Source organism: Microdochium trichocladiopsis (genome assembly GCF_020744255.1).
Source record: "Microdochium trichocladiopsis strain MPI-CAGE-CH-0230 chromosome Unknown B0I36scaffold_22, whole genome shotgun sequence".
Lineage (NCBI taxonomy): Eukaryota > Fungi > Ascomycota > Sordariomycetes > Xylariales > Microdochiaceae > Microdochium > Microdochium trichocladiopsis.
Genome location: NW_025763565.1, coordinates 66,373 through 85,489, shown reverse-complemented (window position 1 = coordinate 85,489; position 19,117 = coordinate 66,373). Strand labels below are relative to the sequence as shown.

Here is a 19,117-nt window from a genome sequence, read left to right as displayed (position 1 = left end):
ACGTCAAAACGCCAAAAACAGGTCGCGATATCTATGCATTGCATCAGGTACTGATAAAATGCGATTCTGCGCTGGCGACAGCGACGTGCAGGAAGCTGTTCCAGAAGGTGGCGAAGGCAATCGAGACTTCGAACCTCCGATACACCACTGCAGAACACCAAAAAGACCGCCTGCAAGCTGCATTGGAGGCTTCAAAGCCTAACAAACGTCGCAAAGTCGACCCGGATCCCAACAAAGACTTCGTTACCGTTATACACGTCGAACGCGCGAAGAGACAGGTGCGGCGGGAGATGGGGTCGGACATCAGCACAGATAACAACACCGACAGTAGCGACGACGAGGTGGAGCTAATTGAAAGTGATAGTGATGAGGAGAGTTGCATAGAGGTGCAGGTCAATTAATTTAAAGCCTTTTTATTGGGTGGCTGACGAGCTATTATAGAGTGACGGCGAGGTTGATGATGCCTTCATGCGCAGGTGGGGGGTGGTCGCGAGGGGGTCTGGTCGCGAGGCGGAGGGTGGACTTAATAGATTTTAATTTGGGATCAGAATTGGTCCCTTTTGCCGGGTCTACTCAAGGGCCTTGAGTAGACCTTGCAGTTGAGTATTCTCAGGCTGGGTCTACTCGAAGATTTCGGCCGGCTGTTTTTATTTATTCTTTATTTTATAGATTGGGGACAGAGTAGGTCCATTCGCTTTATGGTGGGTTTGCTCTAGATTTCGGGCTGATTGCAAGCTCCAACATTCCATGCCTATGTCTCTGACGCCAGGCGAATTATTTGGCCCCTTTTGCAACAACCTTGAACGCCCTCGAGCCCTTCGGATGAAACGCCGTGAAATAATCCACATACGTCATGTCCTCCGGTCCTACATCGAACGCAGCCAAGTTATCGAACCGGCGGAACAAGGTGCCCAGCGTGACGTAAAGCTCGCAAAGGGCGAGATTTTGGCCGATGCACGTGCGGGAACCGCGCGAGAACGGGACAAGACGCTTCTCGCGCGCGCGCACGACTACTCGGTCCGGATCCATCCATCTCGTGGGATCGAATGTGTCTGGAGATGGGAAGGTATCCTGGTTGCGGTGCATCATCCAAGAGCTCATCGAGACGGTGGTCTATTGGAGTGGAGTAAGTAAGTTGAAGGACTGCCAGGTCAGTTGGAGAGGGAGACATACACCGGCAGGAACAAAGTACCCATTGAAAGTCGCGCCACCCTCGGGAGTTGCGCGGGCAAGTCTGCTGATGACGCCGTACGATAGCCTCTGACCCTCTTTCACAACACCAGTAAGATAGGGAAGTTTTTCGAGAGTGGTATAGTCCAGGTCGGTACTCGGGTCCGGGAATGCGTCACGGAGTTCCTTCTTAAGCTTATCGTAGATATCTGGATTAGTGACGACATGATAGGCAGCCATCTCCATCGCATTCCCCGTGGTATCGGCAGCAGCGGTGCAGAAGCTGAGAGCTTCACCATATAACCTCTCGAAGCTAGGAGGCCAGGACGTCTCTCCGTTGGTACTCAACGGATCTAGGAGCTCGTGGAAGATGGTTCGGCGCTTGGGCTTGATGCCAGCCTTGAATTGCTCGTTCACTCTCATAACGTACTCCCTCGTTCTCACCACACAGTCCATCCATCCATTCATGGCAAGACTCATCTCTCTGGCGTAGTCCTCGGGAATCGACTGCATGGGCCTCAGCAAAGCTGGGAACTGCTGGAAAGTCCACCACATGACGCCTGTACCGCGGACGGCTTCCGAGAACCATGCTGCGAAATCCTCGACGTCCAAATGATTCCAGCAGTCGTCGAAGGCATACTCGGAGAGAACATCGATTGAAACAGCACGGGTACCTGCCCGTAGATCGACTGGCTTACTAGCATCGAGCGAACCATGCATACGGCGGCACAGCTTCTTCACCTTTTCCTGGACGATATCCTCCAGGCCTAAAACGGCGCGGCGCGAGAAGAAATGGTCCAATGGGGCACGGCGTTGGCGGTGCTCGTTATTGGCAATGGCAGTGAACATGACCTCGACACCGAGTGCATTGTAAAAGAGCGGATCTTTGTAGAACTTGCTGCTAAGGCTGTAGATTTTGTCGTAGTTATCCGGGTCGGCTAGGTGAATCTCATTCGGGGCGATCCGGACGACGGGACCTGCGGAGCGCCAGTTTTAAAGGTTGCGGCTACAGCAGAGTGGAATCTGAGTACCATACCATATTTGACATGCATTTCGTCAATCTTCTTATAGTAGCTGCCATCTTTAATAACATTGTGATACCAGAGGTATAGCCGTGTCACTGCAGGAAGGAACGGGCCGGGAACTGAGTGGAGTGGATGGAAGAAGCGCCGATAGCAAATAATTGCGAGGAGCATAGCCTGAGCAGCATATAATGCCCACAGCATTGAGGAAGTAAAATCAAGCGTCATGGCGATCAGTATAGGCCTGGCTAGAGCTCCGACAATGACAACAAATGTGTGCAACTGAAAAAAGGTTCAACTTGAGGCAAGGAAGGGAAGGCAGACCCCGCCTTAAGGTAGCGGTAAGATTCAGGCAAGTACTTCGTAAGTGGGGGATGGGTCGATTTTTTAACCCCTCCACTTGAAGCTACTTCTATCCTCCAATCAGATTTCATATCAGGTACACCTACCGGAGTATACCATAATAGGATTAGGGCTTACAAGGGCTACTTCGGAGGTGCCTGCTGGAATGTGTGCGTCTCACCGCCTTTTTGGCGTCAGAAGGAGCAGATCAATTGATTGGCGGCAGAGCTTTCTGCCAAAACGCGGTGAGACACAAATTATGGCACGGTCCTCTTTGCAGTACCGTACTGTGCCATCCCTAATTGGAGGGGTTTCCTTCGTTCCAGCGCATTCCCAGGCGATGACGCCGTTCTGCAGCCACGTTTCCCATTCGGTGCCATGCGCCGTATGCTTCGACAAGAAAGGCTAACGTAATCCACAAGCGAATGCACCACACAAGCGAATGCACCACGGCATTCCCCATACAAAACCCAGCTTTTGTACAACGTATATCTCTTACCATTTGTCAATAGAAATCGCTAAAACTTTCCAAGGCTATTTTCAGCAATATAGAGCACCGAAGGATCAAATCAGGTCACTTGAAATCGTAAGGAATAACTGGACAGGGGAAAATCAGGTATTCTAGTTCTCCACTTTTCTATTTTACTATCAAAGAAAAATCCTACAAAATTAAGATAAATACCTTCATACATAATAGCCTTATCGTTTACGCTTAGTCTTATTTTTAAGCTTTTCTATCTCAAATTGGGTGAGTTGTAGTAAGTTAACGTTATAGTGAGATAATGTGCGATAAGATAGTGGTGCACTCGCATGTGTGGTGCATTCGCTTGTGGATTACGTTAAAGGAATGCATACATCGGATGTTCCGCGGGCCTGGTCCGTGGGGGGATAATGGGCCCATTTGATAAGATAAAGGGTCTCGTCCTGGCTTCATTGGGGCTTTTTCGTCCTTACTGTAATTTTCAGCGCTACCGCTGCGGAGTACAGTATGGCTAGCACCGAACCCCAACAACATGAAGCTGAGGCGGCTCCAATCCCCATTGCAAGTACCCATAATACTGTCAAGTGCCGTCTAAATTCGGAAAAAATATTGATTAGTTCAAACAGGATCCAGATTTTGGAGATGACGCCGATTCCTCAGCCGGGGACGAGTAAGCTGAAAGCCTTGACGATCTTTTTGTAGATGTGGCTAATGCAGGAATCAAACAGGATCGCGGAGTCCACTGCCTCCTTGACAGATAGCATTCTTCACTACCGCCAGATCCACGGCAGGACCTTTCAGAATTCAAAGACGACGGAATACTGGTAAGTCAAGCAAGTCCAACCTGGGGCAATTGACCAATAATCCCCGCCAGGGCCCCGAACGATGCCCAACAGAATGATGGCCTAGATATCACGTAAGTTCCGAGGCTTTTCTAGGCTATTATGGACCTTAACAGCTGTGCAGGCATCACTATTTAACGCTTCTGCTGGACGACCAGCTCTTCCTCGCCCCTCTCGGTGATCTCCCTCAAGTCAGTGACCTCCGAGTCGGCCTTCCTTCTCATGCCATGCAGCTCACCCGCTTGCCGCAGAATGTCTTGGATGTTGGAACTGGTACCGGCATATGGGCTATGTAAGCTGGAAACAATTCCCTTCAGCAGTCGCACGCCATTGACTTCTTGTTCCAGGGACTTCGCCGACCAATTCCCCTCGGCGGAGGTAGTCGGCACAGACATCTCCCCAATTCAGCCCGCCTGGGTACCCCCCAACTGCAAATTCGAGATCGACGACGCGCAGATGCCGTGGACCTGGTCCGTCAACCACTTCGACTTCGTGCACATCCGGAACCTGCACGGCAGCATCAGCGACTGGCCGGCGCTCTACGCGCAATGCTTTCGGCACACCAAACCCGGCGGTTTGATCGAGGAGCTCGAGTTCGACATCGCTACGAAGTCCGACAAGGTCGGCCCGGATCACGTCTTCGTCCAGTGGAATAATCTATTCGCTGAGTGCGGCGAGAAAATGGGCAGAACCTTCAAGGTCGCGGCCCAGATGAAGCAGCAAATCATCGACGCAGGCTTCGTGGATGTTGTGGAGAAGAAGTGGAAGGTTCCGATCGGTGGGTGGACCTCGGATCCGAAGCTGAAGCTCGTTGGTCAGTATACGCTACTGTTTTTGGATCAGTCGCTCGAGGGGTTTGCACTGTACATGCTGAAAGATATTATGGGCTGGAAGTACGATGAGATTCAGGTGCTGGTGGCGAAGATGAGACAAGCGCTGAGAGACTGGAGGCTATATCCATACTACGAGATGTATAGTGCTCGTCCTTCTATTTCCCCCTTTGTCCACAACGAAGTGTTGTCAATCACTAACTGAGGAATAATAGTACATTAGTTTACGGTCGTAAGCCTGAGGGAAGTTAAACCCTGATATAGCTCCGTTCTATATATTTATGACTCCCAAATCGCCCAGCGTTGTCATTTCCTAGCCACAGGGAACAGAGAACGGTACGACGACGGATCCTCTTAACAAAAATATAACTTAGAAAGAATTGCAGAATTCTTGATAGAAACTCTCACAGAATGCCTTATCTAGAACATTTTAGAGGATTCTGAATTTGCAAGCTTCCTACTTTCCGGGTCTAATATCTTCTTATTTCCAGCTCTTTTATCTGAAGCCCAAATGGCCAATGACAGCCTCGTATACGAGTTCCTCAAGCCATCGTCGCTCGGAAGGTCTCTGCCATCAACCTCATAATCGCGCTCGCCTCTCGACAAGAGCTTCAGACTCGAAGCCGCTGTCGGCTCCGGTCTTCAAGGATCTGGTCAAGAAAGAATCTTCCGCTCTCACTCCCTTCTCAGCGCCTGATGAATCTCCTATCGTCTGGAAGAAGACCTAATGTATCATTTGCATAGGAAACGAGCGGCTTCTATACGTCGATCGGACGCGCACCTTTAACCGCGTTTCGCACATGTGGGACCATGTTGAGAATGGTTGGAAAGCTGCCAGAGTAGGTCCAATTAGTTATCGATTGCCTAGAGGCTCATCTGACCAGGTATATCTTGGTTAGCCCATTTTGGCTCTGTTGATGTTAGTAAAATTGACCCTATGTGGACCAGGCGCGTCAGAAGCACTTTTGAATACAAGTCGTTGAATGTATGTTGAAATTATAGGCTCGAATAAACTACCCGAAGTGTTTCGGGTCAGGAGGGCAAGTGCCTAACTTAATACAAAAGTGAATGTTGCACGAAAAAGATATGAGACTGAAAAGCATAACATCCTCCTCCGCTCTCCACTGTGTTACAATTTGCTCCGTGGCAGACCTCGTCGAACTCAATTCTATCGCGCAGATCAGCAACCAGCACCACATCATCGCGCGCATCATCACCGATCAAGCGTGAACGAGGGATGCGTTACGCTGATGACCTCCCTCTGCTTCGAAGGTCGCTCAAGGATCCACGATTGCCTGCACGCCTCGGGCCGCTGTTGAAGGATGTACGAGCCGTATCGACGAAGAAACATATCATGCCATTGGCCTTAAAAGAGGAGATCGAGGCTCTTTACTCGCCATTCGAAGCTATCAGCGACGACATGTTCTTTGGTGGTGAGGACGACGAGGACGAAAGCGAGGATGGCCACAACCAATCCAAGGTTGTCAAAGTTAATGACGATCATGTCAAGCGTCATCGAGATCGGTTATGGCAATTGGGGCGTATCTGCGACGGTACAGAGGATTGCAGCGATCCGAGCCGGCAGACGTTCGAGGTTGAGTGGAACGACGTGGTGCACTCGCCTATGCTCCGGCTCGCCTGTCGCCAACAATCGTCACTGCGCTGTCGGAACCTGACGTCGGTGCAAGTTGACGGCCGCTACGGCGATGCCGCGAGAACGGTTAGAAGGGGCGGTGGCGGAGCAGCGACAGCAACTCTATGCGACTGTCGCATTGACTTCGGGATCTTCCTCGCGCCACCCGAGAAGTCAGACCTGCAGTATCGTATCTTCGATCTGATGTCGCGCGATGTCGATCAGGTTCGGCAGCTCAACCACCTCAATGCCTTCGAGCCGGACTGGCCCCTTGCCGTTAGTGTCGAGACTAAGCGTCTCGCTCCTGGTGTTGAAAAGGCTTCAGGTCAATTGGCTAGCTATGGTCGGGCCCAGGTACGCTTGATGCAGCAGTTTCCAGATCCGCAGGTAGAAGAAACGAGGGAGAAAGAGCCTGCTGAGAGAGGGATTAGGGGAGGCTCAGAAACGATTCTGCCGCAGCTCAAAGTCGTCAGCGCGCAGTGGGAGTTGAGTTTCATCGTCCGTGAAGGTCCCAATGCAGTAGCATATGGTCCCTTTGGCTTGGGAAACACGGCCTCACTTTCGGGGTGTTATCAGGTCTTCAAATCCCTGTGCATCTTATTTAAGTGGGCGGAGCGCGAGTGCTACGATTGGTGGTTGAGACATATCTCGGTTACATGATTGAATAATGCTATTTGGATCCTCGCACGTACAATGAACGACTTGTGATTTTGCCAACAGGGAGATTTATGCTCTTCGTGATCACCATATTGGCCTAACAGAATGGCGGTTCTTCTTCCAATGTGCAACGCGAGCAAGGACTCTGAAGGTTTTACAAGCTTATTCGGCACCTCGCTCAATATTAGCACCGAACCTCAGCCTTAGCCCAAGCACACGGCGCCGCACCATGCGAGCTGTAGGAATCTTCACACGCCATGTTCATAAGATCCCGTGGCCGCGCAATAGCCCATAACGCTGAGTTCTTCCGTTGTTCGACAAAGAGCTAACTCGCAATCAGATAATATCGACGGCGTCTCGGAGCAAATCTAAAGGATAGGCTTCAGAGAGCTAGCCCTCGTCGATGATTTAAGACCCGTGCGGAGTTGTTTAACATTTTGGAACGGTTGCGCGAGCACAACGGCGGTAGTGCCACCACGAACAACTACGCGTACGTGATCGGAACGGTTGATACTAGGATCCCAGACATTAGCTGCTTGAGACGAGAATTTAACGCGATGCCCGACCACGTGTCAGTCACCATAGCAGCCCGCTTTACCAAGATGGACGTTTGGTAATCACCCCCTGGGCCAACAAGAGTAGGTTGAGAACAGATCCTAGCAACTTCTTGCAGTGTCGTACCTTTTGTCCTGTATCGCCCACGGAAATGCAAGATAGTGTGACAGAGCAGGGTAGATTGGCACATGAACAAGGCATTCCGCATATTGCTTTTCATGTATTTATAGCGTAGCCTCTTTTTCAATTTCGCACATCGCATCAAGCCGACTGAACCACCACCACAATACAACATTATCTTCACCCATTTTTGTCACTCAATTCTGTGCTCGTTCGATTCGCAATGCAGTAATCAGGCGATTTCTCATAAGCAGAGGGCAATTGCACATAACACGGTGGAGTACAGTCCAGCTGCTCAGTGATGACAAGCGTGGACCCTCACTTAACTCTGCGGACTTCGCCCGCAGAGTTACCGTCGGAGATCCCGCCGGAACCGGAGCTTAGAGGGCCTTTTGGTTGTGGTTCGGTTTGCTTTGCCACGATCAGAAAATCTCTTCTCCCCAGCACAGTAGTGTCACAATCCAGCCTTCGGGGCCAGCTAAAGACTGGGGGTTGGGGTTCCTGTCCTGTAAGCTAGGTAAAGCCTTAGCTTAGCACTGACTCTCAATTGTCATTCTCTCTCGAGGATTGGTTGTCATGTAGATCTGCCCCTACAGGATTACGTAAGCCTGAAGAGTAGTGATCGCTTATATGCTCTGCAGGTCCGAAGCGATCGGCTAGAGGAAACGCTGTGCTTGTTCCAGAGTCGGTTGTCTTGCTACTGTGGGTATTATGGAATTGTTGATAGATCGCATTTATTGGAAATTCTGGGAAAAAGACAGTAGCCCTGGGGTGACAAGTTAGACGTAAATCCACGGAGGAAAGGGGCTGGAACGAGACGGGGCTGCTACAGTACTGGCCTGGCGGTCTTTGTCCTCGATCACTCGTAATCCTGATTAGAACCTCATTCAATGCAGAAAGGTTAATAACGACCTTGATAGACAGCAAATATTGTTGGCTAATTGAGACAGAGATACTCCGGGCCCGCCCGGTTGTCGTATTAGAAAACGCTTATGTGAACCGTGAGGCAGGGTTTTTGGTTTATAGAAATGTTTATTCTAGGCAATCGAAATCATATATAACGCAGAAGCTTGACTAAAGTCTGGCTTCTTAACGACTACGTCAAGCTTCCCGCCCTTTCGGCAAATTTCTTTTGGCAATTGATAGGGGGGCATGACGAATTGATACGCGGGCATGACCCTTAGGGGGGCATGACTTTTCGGGCCTCTGATTCGTCAATTTCTTTTTTGTTAGTGTTGGCAGAATTCTGCCGTAGCCTGTTAAGTACCTCAAGGCTATCTCCCCTAATCTCGGAGCTGACACGACGCGACGCGATCAGATCAAGCCCACCAACAGCAAGCAAATCCACCATGGTCAACCTTCGATAATTGGGAACTTCGTCATGTTCCAATCCGAGTCTCCTTCCAACTCGAGACGACGAACCCGTAGTTCTAGTCCCCACGCTCAAGATCAAGTACGGCCTCGAAAACGACAGCGGCAGAGCCGACAGGGCAAGTTCAGCCCGCCGATACTTGCGAATCGGCCATCCTCAGCGAGCAGCATAGCAACAAGTATCGGCCAATACTACGGAGTCGGCGACGAAGATGTACTCGGAAATCTCTTTGCATCTTACCCAGAAACCTTCACGACAGCTCCACAGCCGCACGGATGGCGTGGACTTCACGAGCCACCATGGGAGCTCCGTTTCGATCACGAGGTGCACCTCTCAAACGATTTCCTGTCCGGTGGAAGGCAGTCCTTACGAGTGAGGATTCCTGTCCCAGGACCAGAAACCGACCCACTGTCTTCCTTGCCACTTCAATCAGCACAACAGCAGCAATCGTCACCCACACGGGCCGAGTTTCAATCTGCCCTGAAGCTAGTACGAAAAGTGATTGGGACGGAGCGGAGGCTTATGCTCGAGCTCGCTCGGTCATACGAACGAGTACGTCAATGGCGCGAGAGATGGGGCTACTCACCACTCAGCTCAGATGCGATTGAATCGCCTCCTCCCTACTCACCGCCCCGAGAGCCGTCCGCCCAAGCTTCACGGGAGGGGTTTCAGTTCCTCTCCGAGAGTATTCGACAGCTCTCAGAGCAACACTCTATTCGCCAACCGGACGTTATCATTACCGACTTCGACGATCAGATGAAGGCAGCCCTGAATGATCAGTTCCCTGATGCACAGCAGCAGCTGTGCATCCACCATATCAATTCTAACGTCTTGCTCAAGTCAAAGCAGAAGTGGGCCAAGGGCCACAGCAGCAGCAGTTCCGACAGCAGCGACGGAGAAGACTCTGCTCCACAGGCACAGGCTGAGCTGAGCCCCAAAGACCGACAGTTGGTCCACGCCCCGACGGCGGCGGTCATCCCTCATAGCTATCGAGGGGTCCTCATGATGTGGAAGGTCGTCTTGTTTGCGGAGACAGAGGAGGCTCGCGAGAAGGCGTGGGGAAGCCTCTGTAGGGAATTTGACGATCAGCGGGCCATCCTGGGGTATCTCCATGGAACCTACATGCCTGTCAGGGCGCAGTGGGCGCGCTGTTTCATTCGCAAGTATCGCAACTTCGGCGTCCGCGTCACCTCTGGTACAGAAGCAAGCAACAACAACATCAAGAGCTATCTCCTGAATGGTATGAGCCATCTCTATCGGCTCATGGAGGCTATGCAGGACATGATGAGGGACCAGGAGCGAGATTTCAACGACGCTTGCGCAGCGGACGAGGTACTTACCGCGCGAGAGTACATTGGGCCTAGCTCGGAGTATCTCGGCGAACTCCGGACGGCGCTCTCTTCCAAGGGCCTTGGACTGATCAACAAACAATATCGGCTTGCAAGGAAAGCAATGCCGACCGGGAAGAATCCGTTCCCTGAATCCCTCGGGGATTGCGGCGAGGACTGCTCGTTGTCGATCGAGCTTGGAATTCCCTGCTGCCACAGGATCTACTCAAAGCTGAATAATGGCACGCCTTTCACGAAATGGGACGTCCATCCTCGGTGGCACCTACGAGAAGCATCCTCTCGAGATCCATACCGACGAATCCTCGACCCTAAGATCGCCACTGCTCTCCGTGGCAGACCTAAGAACGCCAAGCAGGCCGTTCCATCAGGGCTAGCCATCGAGACTAGTAGTCAGCCGATTGGTCAACCGGTCGACCAGGGGCCCCCGAGCCGTAGGCGAGGTCGTCCACAGGGCAGCTTGAACAAGTCGACTCAGGCCAGAATGGAACTTGGGACGAGCCGACAGGCCAGTGGCCAAGCTGATGTCTCGAATCAGCGCCAGTTACGCAGCCAGTCGACCCTTCTAGGGACGGGAAGAACCACAGGAGTTCGTGCCAGCGGGCGGAGAACGCAGCCCAGCATTCGGAGACGGAGGAATCAATGGGAGCTGGCTGATGGCGAAGAGGAGATTCTTCCTTCCATAGTAGTAAGGGGAGACGTAGACAGCTTTGGTTATGAAACAGCCCTTGAATACCCTGTACCTGTGAGGGGGGCCGCACTCACTCAATTAGGAAGCACTCGCTGAGTCAGCGAGCGCCCGTCTCTTACCTGTCGCTCGCCTGGCGCTCGCCAATCGAGCGACGGTAAAGCAATAGTCTTGTACGACAGCGACCTTTTGGAATACAGAGAACTTCCCATCGCGTGCCTATTCCGGATCAGTACCTTCTCCTTAACAGTACCGAAAGCAATACTTCTCTTTGACGCCTGTTCTAAAGGGTTAGTGTTGGTCGGGTGCATTTGCGGTCACGAAATCTGGGCTTGTTAAGAGGGCTGGCTTCACCGCCTTTGCTCGGAAGTATTTATGGATCTAGAAAATTTGGCCCAATCAAGTGTTACAAAAAGTCATGCCCCCCTAAGGGTCATGCCCGCGTATCAATTCGTCATGCCCCCCTATCAATTGCCTTCCGAGCGGGCCCTTAGCTTGCTTGATTGCCTTCCGGGGGTTAGAATAGGCAAAAGAGAATCCGAGGTCCTCACCGATCCGCTTCAATATCCCTTTGCTCCTGGAATGGTCGTTGTCATCATTTGAAGCCTGTTGAGCAAAGGTATCAAGGTGCTCGACAAGACTTTGCAAGTCCTTGTAGTTCGCATAAGGCTCAAATCGAAGCTTGTGTTTTAGAGAAACAGCAAAAGCGACGAGTAAGTTTATGGCGGTACTGTTTGAGTGGTTACCGTAAGCGTAGCTCTCAGCGCTATCACGGACGATGAACTGACTTACAGTTTGGAGAGCACGTCCTCTTTGGCAGAATTTGGACGCTCTTTGCCATGAACCCAGATAGTCCGCGCGAGGTTGTGGCAGGTCACAGTTAGCTGACTCCAGTACCGGCGCCCCTCCGCATAACGCTCGTAGGCAGTCGAGCTCCGGAAGGAAAGCCCAAGACCGACGACGAAACCGATCACGGTGAGGAGGACGTTAGTAGTACCAAGGCTGATGGAGGGGCCCTCTTTATGAATCCAAGTAATGCCGGTAGACCATAGAGCGATGAAAGTAATGGGCACAATAAGCTTGGGAAGGATACTGCCATGAAGCCTCATGAAAAGAGGCCATTTAGAGTGTTTCTGAATGTCACGGGGGCCAGTCTGAATGCGATTCGATGACAGTCAGTGCCATCATAAGGGCAGCGTAAGGGACCGTATACTTACGAAGTAGTCGTCAAGATCAATGCTTGCCTGGTGAAGACACGGGTTGTAGGTCTTAGCGTCGGCCGTATCGGTAGCTACTCCAGTTTTGCTCGAGACTTGATCGCCTGCTTGCCTCCGAGGCATGATGGATGAGGCACCTGGCATTTGGAAGGGAAAGCCAAAGAGAGCTACGTGGTAACCGGCGGGGAAGATAATCTGAATTCGGCATTTTCCCGCCACCCGACACGACAAATCTGAGATAATGGCTCAACTATCACATCGTAGTAATGACAAATCATCTGAAGAGAGCAGATACTGAGTTCGGCTGATTATGTGGTGGTGTAAGACTAGGAATGTCTCTCGACTAAACAGGACAGTACGTATTACCGCGAGCTAGAACGGATCGAATTATTAGGCACGGGTCCAGTAAGTGCCACGTCAAATGTCGTTCGCCTTGAAGTCATAGAGGTGCGATGAAATAAAATGTTCCTCACCTGGAATATGTCAAATATCGCACATTAGACGAGACCACATGCTATCTCTTAATGATGAGTCTTCAAGCTTTAGATCTTAATGATTCCTGTCATTGCACTGAGGGACGATGGAGGTCGTTGAGCACGGACAAAAGTTAAGTACTTCAGCTCATCCACGATTGCACCTGTTATGTCCGGCCGCCTGCCTGCTCGGATGGCCAAGATTGCGTAGTGCGAGGGAGGGAGGATCATAGACCGTGCACGACTATATGAGTCGAGCATGTTCTCGCTGCACTGTCACACCTGGTGGACAATATGGTTGACAAGATATGCACATAGTGTCGGACTGAGGGTGTTTTGTTCTGTGCCGTAGAGCGATTGGTTGTGGCAATGCTGGGCGGGTAGTAGTGTGCCTGGATGTCGTTGCGCGTGGTGAGACACAACGACGGTGAAGGCGCCTAAAGGTTAGGGACGAGATCCGCAAGGCGGGCAGGCACTCATTTTCAACACCAATGTCACAGACCTCTGCGCCACCGAAATCTGCAGGGGCGGTTCGAAAGCCGGCCAGAGATTTGCCAGGAAAGCTCGAGCACGATTTAGTGGTGTGGAAATCGAGGAGGATCCGTTGGGCGATGCCAGGCTTCGCGGCAGTTTCTTCGGTGAAAGCTGTTGTTTTGCTGTCGTGGGTTCCGTGGAAGATGCAAGCCACCGGTCCTTGCTGCCATAGCCATCGTGGCCGATTCTGTCGCGCACTCGCCGTCGCTGGCGTCAGAAAGATGGTTGCGACGACGACGATCTGTGTGCTACCTTGAACTCGAGATGGTGGCACTACGCGTCATGGATGAGCCATTGCTGGCTAGTCCGGACGATGGCCGGACTGCAACAGCATGGCCTGGTCGTCATGGATGAGTATCTTGTGTGACGGTGGAGGACAATCCTCCATTATACAAGCATCATAGGGAAGGGCTCGAAGGAGGTTCAGGAGTGAATTTCAAGTAGGTCCTCTGCACTGGCTTGAGGACTGGAGGCGAGGGAAATGGAAGGGACCGGCTTCTGCTGTCCATATTATAGGCCGGATTAGGCTTGCTACCCAGCTGTGTTTGTCTCGGGTTTGTCGGTGACGACCAGTGCAGCTACACTGATGGTACTCTCACTGTCGCTCCTCATTTGAATTACCTGTGGGGCCGCTCCAGGCTCGAGGTCTACACTGAATTTGCGACATGGTGCCGGCGATTTGTGCCGCGCTGAGGCGAATCAGGACGAGATCGCGATTGAGCGGTATCTGGTCTACCAGGAATTTGACTAGCGGTAGGTGCTTCTTAATCCCCGGGATCATGAGTGCCAATGTCGTGCTGTTGCGAGGATCATCTTATCGGCCATCGCCGGCATTCGACTCAATGTCCGGCATCTCCGATCCCCGTTCAACCTGATTCCAGCTGAGCAAAGCCGCGCCGCATGATGCTTGCGTCGAAACGCGATCGCGCACTTGCAGGCTTTTGTGCAACGTCTTGCAGACCCCATGCCGTAAAAACCTCTCCACACAACACTAGAATCACCTATTCAACAGATGCTGGATCTTAAGTGTTGCCGCTTTATGTGCACACAGCGACATGGCCGAATTTTGTAAGAACCCGGGTCTGACACTAGCTTATTTGCTTACATGGGCAAGGCCCGCACCGCCCACGCTCTACTGTTTCCCTCACAGAAGCTGGGTAAGTAATGGGTAGATTTCCTCAACCTGCTTCCTCCCAGATGTCATGTAATTGCTCGTGTGCTCTAGGCGGCGCAAAGTACGTTGACATGCTTCTCGAATGAGAATGTACGAACGTCACTGGTTCAGTATTTCACTGCTTTACGACGACCGCAAAGGTAAGGCTTCTGGCACCATTTTCCACGTGTCCCTCATGGGTCACCTTGATCATGATGTCGTCCCGTAATAGATGAGTCAAAATGGGTCCTATTTATGGAGTGTCCGCGTCCAACCTGCGGTGACACGGTGTGATAAGTGGGAATTGGCACTCCCGCTAAAGGGGTAATATATCTAACGTAATCCACGGGCGAGTGGCCCATACGGGCGAGTGGCCCACCCCAACCAAGTCTTGCAGGTATCACCCTCGATAACACAGCCCCAACGCCTTAAATCAATTAAGCTCAATCGCTATCTTCTAGTTCAGACCCAAGAGTAACTATGTAACAAGTTCTTGCGTTATGACCGGGTTTCCCGCAGACGCTACAGCACCGCTGCTTTGGTGCAGATCGACTTTCACCCCCAGAGTTTTCCTGCATTTCCTGTACTACCTGAGCATTTACCTCTCTCTGGGTTACGAGATCTTGTCCCTCGCCTAGAGTCATGCTTTAGCCTTTCCTGAGACGTGTTTCTTTCGCCCTACGACGCTTGCTAAGTATTGCATTCTCGTCTTCAAGGGCTTTCATCCTTGCCTCCATTAAGGTAAACTTATGCATAATCCCCTTTGCCCCCTTCGTGAACTGCTCAACTGCTTCAATAATTGACGTTGGAGAGCTTCCCTGGTGACGAGAGATTCGACCTTTAATAAAATCAGACTGTGAACGGGCTTCTATAGCTGTAGTAGGCGTTCGGGAAGTCCATAGCTCGGGTGACCTCCGAGGCGTCCCTGGGGGCGTTGGCGTCTTGAACTTTACATCGAGCTTAGATAAGACTGCTTCTGGGTCATAGGGTACAAGTCCTGCCCCTCTGAAGCCTCCCTGGATGTTTTTTTCCGTCATTGTCTGTTGGAATGCTGCTAAAAACGAGGGGAGGAAGTCCTCCTTGCTGATATGCGTTGTACCCGCCTTCATCTTGAGCTCGATTTGCCGACCGTATGCTTTCTTCAGCGGACCAAAACACCCAACATCGAGAGGCTGGAGTATATGAGACGAGTGAGGAGGCATACAGAGCGTAATAATCTTGCTGTCCTTGCAGTAGAGCTCGAATTCGACCGAGTGGTGACTTTCGTGGCCGTCGAGGACGAGGAGGCGATAATCGCCTTTTGTTCGCAACTTTATATGCTGATCGAAATGCCGAATCCAATCTAGACCAATTTCATTTGTAGTCCAGCCGTTTAGGGACGTTATAATTCTCCAGTCGCGAGGAATCGCGTCGTCTTGGTACCAGGTCGAGAGGTGATATTTGCCGGCAAATACTACGAACGGCGGGACGTAAAATCCGGTCGCGCCGACGCCCTGGATGACCGTAACCCATTCCCGATTACCCGGTTGCTTCATCTTAACGTTCGAACGTCTTTGCGCGTTTGTAACGACCATCCCGGTCGCGATAACGCCCATCTGAAAGCCTGTCTCGTCGAAGTTGTAAATATCGGAGTCCGCGACACCGTATTTCGCAACTACGTTCCGCACAAGCCGAAACCACGCGTTTATCGCGTCGGGATCCTCGCACTGGGCTCTCTTATAGTCGTACTTGCGAAAGAAACGCGTCTGGAGCTCTGGTCGTCGTTTAACAAAGGTTGAGGCCCAGTTGATTCCGACACCTGGCCTGTCGCGCTTCGCGAGTAGTTGATTCGCCATTTCTCTAACCTCACTTAGCCGAGGAGGATATGCTCGCGCATCCAAGTCGAGAATGTATTCGACAATCTTCTCCTCTTCCAGCTTGGTTAATTTTGTAGAATTCGGAGGGCTTTCGCGTCGGGCAGGTACTCCCTTCTCTCGGCGTCGTAGGGTTGTTCGGGGGACGTTGAACATCTCGGCAGCGCGTCGGGTGCTTAAGTTTGGGTCGTTTTCCATTGCTTGGATAGCAAGGAACAATTGACTCTCTTTAGAAGGCGTCTCCATCTTTCGTGGTGGAATAAACGCGTGAAGAAGAGTTGGATTCGGTATAGTGAATGAAAGTGGGCCACTCGCCCGTATGGGCCACTCGCCCGTGGATTACGTTACGTATTGCGTCCGGGCATACTGTGGCGTTGGACTATTGACGGGTATGATTGGGCCATCGCGATGCCACATGGCACCGAAAATGCAGAAAGCCTCATTTATTGCAAGAGGCCGCCTCGTCCTGGCGAGAGGCCAACAACACAGCTTGGCAAGTAGATAAACGAGTGGTACTGTTAGCCACTCTTGGGGGTTTAGACGCATCAGACTTCTGATTATCATGTCTGCATACCAAGGAACATACATGGCCATCGCGCGTGGAACGAGGCCTCAGTTCGCCTCACTCAGAGCGACTGGCTAAACTTTACTGGCAGGGGCATTGTCAGACGAATGCATTACATGAAAACTCCACTGTCGAGCATTGGTTCAGTCTCGGACTAAAGCTCCCAAATCTCCACGCGGAAGCATCTGGAGGCCAAGTCCACTAATACGCCCACGCCCGATGCAGTCGACGGCCGTAAGGGCATTCGGGTGGCCCCCTATGAGTTCATGCCGTGGGTTTCTAGCTATTAAGGGGTTCAAATCCTGCAGCAGTCGGCGCCGGGTGACCGCATCTGCTTCCAGTTGGCCTGCTTCCCCGCGCTAGATGCGATCAGAAACTAAATCGGAACGGGTCGGACGTGGCAAGACAGTGCAGGACGGTGTTGCATTAGTGAGCCAACCCGCATTAGCATTAGTGAGGCCAACCGCGCAAGTGAGGCCAGCTGCATTAGGAACAGGGCCGAAGGACGGACTCGTCCGCGGGGTTTTCGATGCGTCCAATCGGATTTTTTGGGAGGGTTACTCGTGAGCAAGCCTATCACGGCCGGTCCGCGCCGTCGAACATGATGCAGATCGCAAAGGCCGGCAAAGCGGGGAGGGGCATTCAAAGGTGCCGTGTCGCAAAGTTGTGCCAGGGATATGCTACATGTCACGTGGAGATTGGGGCACCTATTGGGTCGTGAAAAAGGCTGCATTTCAGAGCAAGGGGGAAAGCTACCCACCTCGCTTTATTTCCGCGACAGGGAGTCCCTGATCCCGGGCCGGCGCTGTTGCCGACGAAGGCCTCGCCGCGGACGAAGCAAGAGAGGGTGCCCCAGGCCCGGAGCTGTTTTGGACTGGATTTCGTGGCTCCCAATCACCGCAGCCCCGGTAGGACGGTCGTGGCTCGACGCGGGTGCGGAACTTGCGGTCGTTGCCTGGCTGCACATCGTCGGGGAGAGGGCCGGTTAGTGCGGCGTGCCGCCGACGCCGGGACCGTGGCCAGGGCCGCCATCGTCAGGGCCGTCATCGCCAGGGCCGCTATTGTTGTGGGCCGCCATCGCCGTCATCTGGCTACGGTGACGGAGGCATGGAGGCAATGGTCACCGAAGGCCGAGACAACCTAGGCGAGGCCGGCTTGGGAGACCGAAATAATAGAGGTTCCTCCCCTCCCACCGGCCCCCCCGCCGAAGATTCTGACCTGCCGTTCAGCTGGCAGCAGACCTTTGTGGGAAGGTCAACTACGATGAGTCGGCAAAGTTCTGCCTCGCCGCCCCGAGTTGACCCGGCAGAGTGGCTCGATGACCATGGCTACCCAGCCATGAGCTGGCAATAGAGCCCCGTGACCATCGTGGTGTAAGGCTGTAACGTCAACGCTGGGGGCGCGTGACATCATAGCATTGAGGTGGGCATTTCGGTCCTCTGGAGGATTGAAAAAAAGGCTTCAGTTCACGCGCGGCTGGTATTGCCGGCGACTTCCGCTTTCGACCAGCCATTTACATCCACTATACAGCAACAATCCTGCTGACTACTAAACGCTCACATTGAGCCCGGCTAGATCCGGGAGACCGGTGAGAGAATAGCCCCATTTTTAGAACCTGGCGAGCTTGGTTGGGAAAATATGACTCAACCTAAGGACCGTGGTTCAACCAGTGGCGCGTGGAGCAAATGTTCTGTTACCGCGAGTACGAACGTCAGACCTCGCACGAACTGCTTCGCACGAACTGCCACGCGACGGCTCGTAGGAACGATCTCATACGAAGGATCTCATAAGTCTAGACCCCCCATTGCGACCAGTGCGCATGGCGACCACCCCCCAACCTGCGCATGAGGGCATCACCGACCACATGGTCACTCTGCAATAACTGAACAAGCATTCGTTAAAAAGGCTTCAAATCAATTGATCCGCACCTCAATGCAGCTCTCCTCGTCACTGTCGTCTTCAATGATCTCTACCTCGTCACTGTCGTCTTCAATGATCTCTACCTCGTCGTCGCTGCTGTCGGTGTCGTCATCCGTGCTGAAGTCCGCCCCCATCTCGAGCTGCAATTGCCTCTTTGCGCGCTCCACGTTTACGACCTGAACAAACTGTTTATTGGGATCCGGATCGACTCTGCGGCGTTTAGCAGGCTTTGAAGCATCTAATGCAGCTTGGAGACGGTCTTTTTGGTGTTCTACGGTGGTGCGCGCGATGTTCGAAGTGTCGATTGCCTTCCCGACCTTGTTGAACAGCTTCCTGCAGGTCGC

The 19,117-nt window shown here is 52.3% G+C and overlaps 5 protein-coding genes across 5 annotated transcripts; 3 read left to right on the top strand and 2 right to left on the bottom strand.

Moving 5' to 3' along the window:
- Nucleotides 1-443: 443 nt before the first annotated feature.
- Nucleotides 444-2,519, bottom strand: B0I36DRAFT_343276 (cytochrome P450). Its single transcript, XM_046156147.1, has 4 exons — nt 2,207-2,519; nt 1,174-2,147; nt 743-1,113; nt 444-694 (listed from the first exon to the last, which is right to left on the bottom strand). The coding sequence occupies exons 1-3, from the start codon at nt 2,418-2,420 to the stop codon at nt 775-777; spliced, it is 1,527 nt and encodes a 508-aa protein (XP_046003705.1). The 5' UTR covers nt 2,421-2,519; the 3' UTR covers nt 444-694; nt 743-774.
- Nucleotides 2,520-3,489: 970 nt separating this feature from the next.
- Nucleotides 3,490-3,907, top strand: B0I36DRAFT_343270 (uncharacterized protein). The gene is made up of 3 exons (XM_046156146.1): nt 3,490-3,576; nt 3,642-3,685; nt 3,744-3,907. Exons 1-3 carry the CDS (start codon nt 3,523-3,525, stop codon nt 3,841-3,843), a joined length of 198 nt encoding a protein of 65 aa, XP_046003704.1. The 5' UTR covers nt 3,490-3,522; the 3' UTR covers nt 3,844-3,907.
- A 125-nt stretch (nt 3,908-4,032) lies between these two features.
- On the top strand, nt 4,033-5,064 carry B0I36DRAFT_343265 (S-adenosyl-L-methionine-dependent methyltransferase). Its single transcript, XM_046156145.1, has 3 exons — nt 4,033-4,149; nt 4,205-4,828; nt 4,903-5,064. Exons 1-3 carry the CDS (start codon nt 4,085-4,087, stop codon nt 4,937-4,939), a joined length of 726 nt encoding a protein of 241 aa, XP_046003703.1. The 5' UTR covers nt 4,033-4,084; the 3' UTR covers nt 4,940-5,064.
- Nucleotides 5,065-5,837: 773 nt separating this feature from the next.
- B0I36DRAFT_343260 (uncharacterized protein) lies at nt 5,838-7,039 on the top strand (the record flags this gene model as incomplete). Its single annotated transcript, XM_046156144.1, has 1 exon — nt 5,838-7,039. A coding segment is annotated over one exon (1,143 nt), but the record flags the coding sequence as incomplete, so codon positions are not given.
- Nucleotides 7,040-11,301: 4,262 nt separating this feature from the next.
- On the bottom strand, nt 11,302-12,398 carry B0I36DRAFT_370616 (Bestrophin, RFP-TM, chloride channel-domain-containing protein; the record flags this gene model as incomplete). The annotated part of the gene is made up of 4 exons (XM_046159926.1): nt 11,302-11,336; nt 11,610-11,788; nt 11,851-12,212; nt 12,276-12,398. The coding sequence occupies 4 exons, from the start codon at nt 12,396-12,398 to the stop codon at nt 11,302-11,304; spliced, it is 699 nt and encodes a 232-aa protein (XP_046003701.1).
- Nucleotides 12,399-19,117: the final 6,719 nt, after the last annotated feature.

Excerpts from the sequence above, each read along its gene's own strand:
- B0I36DRAFT_343276 (XM_046156147.1), bottom strand. The coding sequence starts at position 2,420 with ATGACGCTTGATTTTACTTCCTCAATGCTGTGGGCATTATATGCTGCT. Across the intron at positions 2,148-2,206 it reads CGAAATGCATGTCAAATATG|GTCCCGTCGTCCGGATCGCC; the intron begins GTATGGTACTCA and ends GGCGCTCCGCAG. Across the intron at positions 1,114-1,173 it reads GGTACTTTGTTCCTGCCGGT|ACCACCGTCTCGATGAGCTC; the intron begins GTATGTCTCCCT and ends CCACTCCAATAG.
- B0I36DRAFT_343270 (XM_046156146.1), top strand. The coding sequence starts at position 3,523 with ATGGCTAGCACCGAACCCCAACAACATGAAGCTGAGGCGGCTCCAATC. Across the intron at positions 3,577-3,641 it reads AGGCGGCTCCAATCCCCATT|GATCCAGATTTTGGAGATGA; the intron begins GCAAGTACCCAT and ends TAGTTCAAACAG. Across the intron at positions 3,686-3,743 it reads GATTCCTCAGCCGGGGACGA|GATCGCGGAGTCCACTGCCT; the intron begins GTAAGCTGAAAG and ends GGAATCAAACAG.
- B0I36DRAFT_343265 (XM_046156145.1), top strand. The coding sequence starts at position 4,085 with ATGCAGCTCACCCGCTTGCCGCAGAATGTCTTGGATGTTGGAACTGGT. Across the intron at positions 4,150-4,204 it reads GGTACCGGCATATGGGCTAT|GGACTTCGCCGACCAATTCC; the intron begins GTAAGCTGGAAA and ends TTCTTGTTCCAG. Across the intron at positions 4,829-4,902 it reads CTATATCCATACTACGAGAT|TACATTAGTTTACGGTCGTA; the intron begins GTATAGTGCTCG and ends GAGGAATAATAG.